At 44.8% G+C, this 8,150-nt stretch overlaps 1 protein-coding gene across 1 annotated transcript; it reads right to left on the bottom strand.

Moving 5' to 3' along the window:
* Nucleotides 1-4,249: 4,249 nt before the first annotated feature.
* Nucleotides 4,250-7,447, bottom strand: LOC138355997 (aggrecan core protein-like). The gene is made up of 3 exons (XM_069311542.1): nt 7,365-7,447; nt 5,275-5,383; nt 4,250-4,807 (listed from the first exon to the last, which is right to left on the bottom strand). Exons 1-3 carry the CDS (start codon nt 7,445-7,447, stop codon nt 4,250-4,252), a joined length of 750 nt encoding a protein of 249 aa, XP_069167643.1.
* Nucleotides 7,448-8,150: the final 703 nt, after the last annotated feature.

Here is an 8,150-nt window from a genome sequence, read left to right as displayed (position 1 = left end):
GGAACTCCCGATATACCATAGGCTCTTATTTTAAAATTAAAGATAAAGTGCCTACCCCCTTGTACTCAAATGTCGTATATATGTATAATTGTTTCAGCTGTAATGCTGGATATATCGGGAGTTCCATTCGGAACTTTAAGATTAGGATATTTGAGCACCGGGGATTATCTTTTAGGACTGGATTACTATTGTCTAAACCAGCATTTTCGGAGATTAGAAACCATTGTTATGAGTTTGATCATTCTCTGCTGGAATCTGATTTTAAAATTATATATTATTAAATATATGCATATATATATATATATATATATATATATATTATATATATATATATATTATTATATATATAATATAAATATATATATATATATATATATATATATAAATATATATATATTATATATATATATATGTGTGTGTGTGTGTGTGTGTGTGTGTGTGTGTGTGTGTGTGTGTGTGTGTGTGTGTGTGTGTGTGTGTGTGCAAGAAATAAAATTGTTAGAAATAAAAAGCTTTACATAAAGACGCGACCCTAACAAAAGTATCCTACTGAAGTAAAGATGTTTTTAAGAACAAAAGACAGAAAAGACTCACCAAAAGCGAAGCAGGGAATATAAAATAATAATAAAAAAACTCTGGCGTTCGACGCAAGAGCCTCGAGGTAATTAGTCGTATTAAAATATCAGATTGCAAAGCCCCGTGATCCGAAAGGTTCTCTTTGGGGTGCTTTGTTTAACTTATAATTGAGTTGTTAAACCTGCCGCTGAGGGCAGTTTTGTAAACATAATCACGGGAGTCGATTGTTGGGGGCTGCACGGTGAGGCTTTTTTTACGAGTTCGTTAAAACTGGAGAGAGAGTGAGAGACACACCTACCTGGCTAACACCTACATTGACTTCAGTGTTGCACAACAAGGTGGCACGGCCACTCGCAGGGTATCAGCCAAGTCCCGTAAATACCGAGAACTGGATCACTACTACAATTTTGTCCCCATTGCTTCTGAGACACTCGGCGCCTGGGATAGAAGTGCCACCATTTTTTTTTTCAAGGGACTGGGTTCTAGGCCAGTTGACCCTATTGGAACGAAGTTGTACCGATGATCTAATTGCCTGTACTTGGCTGACTTGTCTCTTTCTCTGCGTGTCGCCGCGGCTCCTGCTGTGCCGGCAGAGAGGTTGATGTATGTCGTTGCCAGGGTGGATACACAAGTATAGTCCCATGCCAACTGTCTGCCGCCCTTCCACGGACGCAGTGTGATTCCGTCTGGTCGGCCGGCAAAGCTAACAGAGTCACGGTTCAGTAGGTTGCGGGGCTCTCTCTCCGCTGGACACTGAACAGAGGCAAGGCTTCTTTTAATGATGTCATTGACTTCGTCGTGTCTAGTGTGCCAACCACCAGATTTTCCACAGTGCAGGCCATGCTATCCATATTCGTCAGCATCTGCCTCGCCACAAATACACCTATGAACAGTGTGGATAGGGGAGCAAGATGGAGAGCGACTGCAATATGGAGTTCCTGCGGATCAAGACGTGTGCCTGTCGCAGACATAGGGACTGCCAAAAGGAAGTCCCCTGCATGGGGAGCCTGCACAGATGTGAGGCGTGCACGATCACTGGGGGTTGTTGCTGCCTCCAGCAAAGCTGCGGCTTCTTTGTCTACAATGGGGCTGTCCCAACTGGATTGTTTCTTGGCTTTCGGCATGGCTGGTCTGAGTGCTGGGTCTGCCATGGCACCCCATTTCGTGTCGCATTCCGTGCGGTGGGGGTCCTGTATCCCCGCTACATTACTCAGGGTGTCAGGTAGAATTTCCTTAACCAGGTCATCTGGTGCTGAGGAGGAAGACAGGAAGGCTGGGACAGCAATTTGGGAGGCGGTGCGCACACCCAAGCCACCGAGCCTAACAGGAAGAGTGGCTTGTTACCACTGGCATTCGTTGAGGGAGCCTGCTAAATAATATATATATATATATTATATATATATAATATATATATATATATATATATATATATATATATATTAGGACATGATCACCACATACAAGATTCTCAGAGGATCTGATAGAGTAAATAAAGACAGACTATTTAACACAAGCGGCACACGCACTTGGGGACACAGGTGGTAATTGAGTGCCCAATTGAGCCATAGAGACATTAGAAAGATTTTTTCAGTGTCAGCAGCGAAGTAGACAAATTGAATGCATTAGGAAGTGATGTGGAGGAGGCTGACTCCATACACAGTTTCAAGTGTACATATGATAGAGCCCAGTAGGCTCAGGAATCTGCACACCTGTTGGTTGACGGTTGAGAGGCAGGACCAAAGAGCCAGAGCTCAACCCCCGCAAGCACAATTAGATGAGTAAAATTTGGTGAGTACACACGTACGTACACATTATATATATACATCACAAAGCCACGACACAATGAACAAAGAGTATCGGGTCGTGGGCTCCAATATGTTTATATATATGACAAATGTGCAGCAGTGATCCCGCTGGGAAGCTTGACAAACTCTCCCTCAATACAGATGACTGTTAATGGTCGAATGATTAAACCCATAACGCCCGGCGCTTGAATGAGATCTCTACGCATGATATTGTATTAGTTGTGAAGAATGATAGCTCTGTGGGTACATGGTGAGCCTGTGGGGGAATTAAGGGTTTTACCGTTTTCAGAGTTGAGGAATTAAATGGATTTGCATTTATGATTGGTAACCCACCCATGGAAACGCAAACGCACAATGCAAGCTCCCAAACATTCTGTGTGGTAAGGACCAATAATTCGAGACCAGTAAACAACATGCAAATACTATTGCATGTGTTGTGAGAGGCTGAAAGACTGAGAGAACCCGACATCCACACTACAGGGAGAGGAACGAGTGCAAACTGATGAAAACTGTAGACTCAAATAAGGTGAAGTGACGTCTGGAAAAACGTTTCAAGGGAGGATTTGTAATCAGATGAAATTGGCTAGACGCTGATATTTTTTGTACCAGATTTTCCCCAGTTTCATTAGCAAAAGCAATAAGATATACGAAAGAGAAAGTCATTCCATTAACAACTAATAGATATGAAGATGGGATTTATCAGCTTTAGCTTGACATTGCTAACATATTAAGGCGATTACATCTGGGCAAGTATACTCGCACATTGATTTACGTATGAATACGTAATGTCAGCATGCTCACCCCACGCCTCACGAGCGGCCTCGGCCGGGTTGGAGCCCTGGGCAGAGAGAGTCCTCTTAGCACCGATCCTTTAACTGTTTGTTCCCCTGTTCACCCAGCAGGAATTGCGGAGAGGGTGTTTAACAGACTGGTGGTACGTCTTCCAAGAAAACGGCTAATTGTGTAAGGCTCGAGATGAGCTGTGACATATGGGATGAGTATATCACAGGTATGATATACCCATCCTCTATATCATACGGGATGGGTATATCAGCCCATTTCATCGATTTTCCATTCCGTAAAAGTGCAACGGCTTTGCCTTCCCAGAAACGTAAGAATTTAATAATGCCACCAAACCCATTGAGGACGATACCCAGAAACCGTTAGTTTTACAGAGTTTTATTATTTACTAATATCACATTTTTGACGGACTGGTTGATTTCATTAAGAGACGTATCAGTTGAGAGGACGGGTTGAACAATGAACGTTACCCTCAGTCCTTGTGGTACTTAGTGTATAACACCATTCATATATGCACTTCCAAAGAATAATTCACTTAGAACAATTATTCACAATAATTCACCTTTGTCCAGGTTTTCAGATTTATGATAACATCAGAAAAGTTGACAACCTATCCCAGTATGAGGACAATTGAACCAGATGCTTTCTCAAAATACTTCACAGGAGTTTTAGTTTAAGCGCTAACTAAAAGGTTTCTTGATGACGAAACCACACATTAGAACATGGATAAACGGCGAAGTTTCGGTCATTCCTGGACCACACACACATGGTTTGATAATGATCCAGGACGGACCGAAACGTCGTCGTTTATCCATCTGCTGACGTGTGGTTCGGTCATCGTATTGTCAGCTACGTTATTGACTCATCATCTGCGTAAAACGAGTCTTTTGTATTCATAATAATCGGAGAACATTCAGGTGACTATGGGGGAGGTTGTGTTCAGCTCCTGAAGGCTGGAACAAGTCTTTCACCGGTTAAGAACTCACCAACGTGACAGTCGTGCACTCAACCCCAGCGTATACTGTCTCAGGGTCTGCTATCCCAGGATATACTGTCCCAGGGGTCTGCTATCCCAGGATATACTGTCCCAGGGGTCTGCTATCCCAGGGTATACTGTCCCAGGGTCTGCTATCCCCAGGGTTTACTGTGTCAGCACTAACTTCTTCAGGGTTTACTGTGTCAGCACTAACTTCTCCAAGGTTTACTGTGTCAGCACTAACTTCTGCAGGGTTTACTGTGTCAGCACTAACTTCTCCAAGGTTTACTGTGTCAGCACTAACTTCTTCAGGGTTTACTGTGTCAGCACTAACTTCTCCAAGGTTTACTGTGTCAGCACTAACTTCTCCAAGGTTTACTGTGTCAGCACTAACTTCTCCAAGGTTTACTGTGTCAGCACTAACTTCTCCAGGGTTTACTGTGTCAGCACTAACTTCTGCAGGGTTTACTGTGTCAGCACTAACTTCTCCAAGGTTTACTGTGTCAGCACTAACTTCTCCAGGGTTTACTGTGTCAGCACTAACTTCTGCAGGGTTTACCGCCCTAAGAGCTCTACTGACCCAGAGATCACCTCCCAACGGAACACCATTGAGAGGTGACCGTCCCCGGGGCAAGTGTCTCACGAGTGTCTATCCCAGGGACATTCGTATAGCTGCCGTCACTAGGGAGCCTGACAGCTGGGTAGACAGCGCTTCGGATTCGTTGTCCTGAGGTTCCGGGTTCTATCCCCGGTGGAGGCGGAAACAAATGGGCAAAATGTTTCTTTCACCCTGATGCCCCTGTTACCTAGCAGTAAATACCTGGTAAATACAGCTGCTATGGGCTACTTCCTGGGGTATGTGTAACAAAAAGGAAGCCTGGTCGAGGACCGGGCCGCGGGGACGCTAAGCCGCGAAATCCTCTCAAGATAACCTTTCAAGATGGGGGCTATCTTCTCATTGAGAAAATGTCAGATAATGACTACACAGCAATTAATTTGTATTTTTGTACTTTTTACGTTGAGCTGAGCAGTAAAACAGGAGCGAGAATGGAGGCCCAGCTCACTCCACTCTCAGGGTCGCAATATGTAACAAAAGGCTTGGTTGAAAAGGCTTACATTTCGCTTTGCTCGATATTGACGTTGACTGTGACCTTTGACCTTTCGAGACAAGGCCCTGAAACATAGGACTTGACAAGCGGTCGTTGGTTTCTTCTCACTAACATTGCTGAAAGGTAGAACATGAGAATACAAGAACACAGGAACATAAGAACAACAAGAACATCGGAACATAAGAACGTAATGATGCTGGGGTCGATGCACTAGTTAGATGAGATGGTTGGAAACATTTCCTTACATCTCACGCCTTTATTCACCTAACATTCAACCCGTTCTCGCAAATTCGTAAAGTCAATATTGACTTAAATTTAACTACGTGCATAGGTGATATACTAAACATAATAGATACCCTTAAAAAGATTCATAGAAAACACCGACCTTACCTAACCTTGTTAGTATCTTAAGATAAGCATCTTATTGCTTCGTAATTACAATTAATACTTAACCTATACCTATTATAGGTTAGGTAATAATTGTAATTACGAAGCAATAAGATGCTTATCTTAACATACTAAGTAGGTTAGGTAAGGTCGCTGTTTTCTATGAATCTTTTTAAGGGTATCTATTATGTTTAGTATATCACCTATGCACATATTTAATAAGTCAATATTGACTTATAAAATTTGCGAGAACGGGTTGCAACGTTACATAAGTATCTGGGAGGCAGACGACTGTTGGGGGTTGCGACCTTTTAGCAGTCAGTCGTTAGCTTAGGCAGACCTTGATAATGCCAAGAACAGCAAACCATACATGTTGTTGAAACCTTAGAGGCCAAGAAAGCGAGCAACACATTACCGCGTCCGCGAGCAACACACGAACGCGTCCACTAGCTCACAGATTAAGGATTTTCTCGACGAAGAGAGAGATAAGAGAACCCATTACGCACTAACTCACTACGACCCTGTTATCTGCTCGTACATTTCCCACCAAATGGACCATAGCCGCTGCAAAATTATGGCATTAGGACTAAAAAATCGCTCCCCGCACAGTTGACGGCGGTCATCGCTCCCCGCACAGTTGACGGCGGTCATCTGGTGTAATTTGCGTATTGCGTAAGTCTCAGAGCAACACTGTACAGTGAAGTGCTGCTTGAGAATGTGCAGGAACCCGATGAGTGGTAAGTGGGGAGGATGGGAGGGATGGGAGGGTGGGAGTGTGGACCGTCATGGGAGGGTGGGAGTGTGGACCGTCATGGGAGGGTGGGAGTGTGGACCGTCATGGGAGGGTGGGAGTGTGGACCGTCATGGGAGGGTGGGAGTGTGGACCGTCATGGGAGGGTGGGAGTGTGGACCGTCATGGGAGGGTGGGAGTGTGGACCGTCATGGGAGGGTGGGAGTGTGGACCGTCATGGGAGGGTGGGAGTGTGGACCGTCATGGGAGGGTGGGAGTGTGGACCGTCATGGGAGGGTGGGAGTGTGAACCGTACACTAGCCCTCTGTCCCTGTGAGAGCCGTACACTAGCTCTCTGCCCCTGTGTGAGCCGTACACTAGCCCTCTGCCCCTGTGTGAGCCGTACACTAGCCCTCTGCCCATGTGTGACGCGTTCACTAGGCCTGTCCCCTGTGTGTGCTGTACACTGGCCCTTAGTCCTGTGTGAGCCATACGCTAGCCCTATTCCTTTGAGTGAGACGTACACTTTCACTCTGTCCCCTGTGTGACATACACTAGCCCCCTGTCCCATGTTTGTGTCGTACACTAGCCCTCTGCGTGAGGCGTACATTAGCCTCTATTCCCTGTGTGAGCCGTACACTAGTCTCTATTCCCTGTGTGAGCCGTACACTAGCCTCTATTCCCTGTGTGAGGCGTACACTAGCCCTCTGTCCCTGTGTGAGCCGTATACTTGCCCTCGTCCCCTGTGGGTCTCACAAAACAGATGGCTCATAACAAGACGCTAACCTCACTTCGTCCTTGATATATGTTACATAATTAAGCATCAGTGGAGAGGAAATATTACCGTGAGCTATAAGGTACTCAAGGGATAAAATAGTAGCCAATCAGCATATAGCCCCGTGCCGTAATGAGAGAGGCCATTGATTAATCTGGGTTCCAGACCAACACACACAGCAGCAACGCTGAACTGGCACTCTTACATTGAATAATAAATGCATATAATTTTTCTTGGATCTGGTCTCAAGAGGCCGAAGTATTTCTGAAGAATATTCGACTCCATCATCCTGGCGGTTTTGAATTTGTTTCATTATCGTGGATGTGAAGTGACAGCAAGGGTCTGCTTCTCGATGGATTCAAGTAGCGGGTGAGTGGATGCTGCTTCCCAGTGTTCCATTCGCAGTGTATTGCGAATGTTGACATGTGCAATCTGAAGTGGTCTCGTTGCCAAGAAGTTCTATCTGCTAGACTACAAGAAAACAATGGCGCCTGGGAAAGAGACATCATCATAATACTCTTACATTGGAATTGTAAAAGGAACATATTCCGATGGTCAACAGCGCACGTTGCATTTTAATATTACAGAATGAACTGAGGAAATCCTGCATCAAAAAACTGTAATTGAAGACAGTTACAATTTCCATCATTGGAGCGAGAAACGAGTTGAGTAGGCTACCTCTCCTTTTGCACCGTGATGGCAGACGGTCACGGTCCCAACATGACACCCATGAGCCGAGTAAATATTGTGAATCCGAATGTGGGAAGTGAGCAGAGAGACATCAGTAAAAGGTAAATGAGACAGGTGACTGTCTAGTTCAGAGTTTAATTTATCATGAGTACTTGAGTAGCAACATTCTGTTGCTACTCAAGTTCGGCAAGACCGAGTTAGACAAGTTGTGCACAACTTGGCAAGTTGAGCATTAAGCATAGACACAGCGTTCTCCCATATTAACTGGCAATTGATGAAAGAACGTGAGTAACCCCTCACT

This window comes from Procambarus clarkii, chromosome 70 (genome assembly GCF_040958095.1).
Source record: "Procambarus clarkii isolate CNS0578487 chromosome 70, FALCON_Pclarkii_2.0, whole genome shotgun sequence".
NCBI lineage: Eukaryota > Metazoa > Arthropoda > Malacostraca > Decapoda > Cambaridae > Procambarus > Procambarus clarkii.
Note: the sequence above shows the minus strand (reverse complement) of the source record. Positions and strands in the feature narration are given on the sequence as shown.

Coding starts and splice junctions, on each gene's coding strand:
- LOC138355997 (XM_069311542.1), bottom strand. CDS start 7,447: ATGATGGAGTCGAATATTCTTCAGAAATACTTCGGCCTCTTGAGACCA. Junction 5,384..7,364: donor ATATGCATTTATTATTCAAT/GTAAGAGTGCCA, acceptor TCTACCTTTCAG/CAATGTTAGTGAGAAGAAAC. Junction 4,808..5,274: donor AATATCGAGCAAAGCGAAAT/GTAAGCCTTTTC, acceptor TCCCTGGGATAG/ACACTCGTGAGACACTTGCC.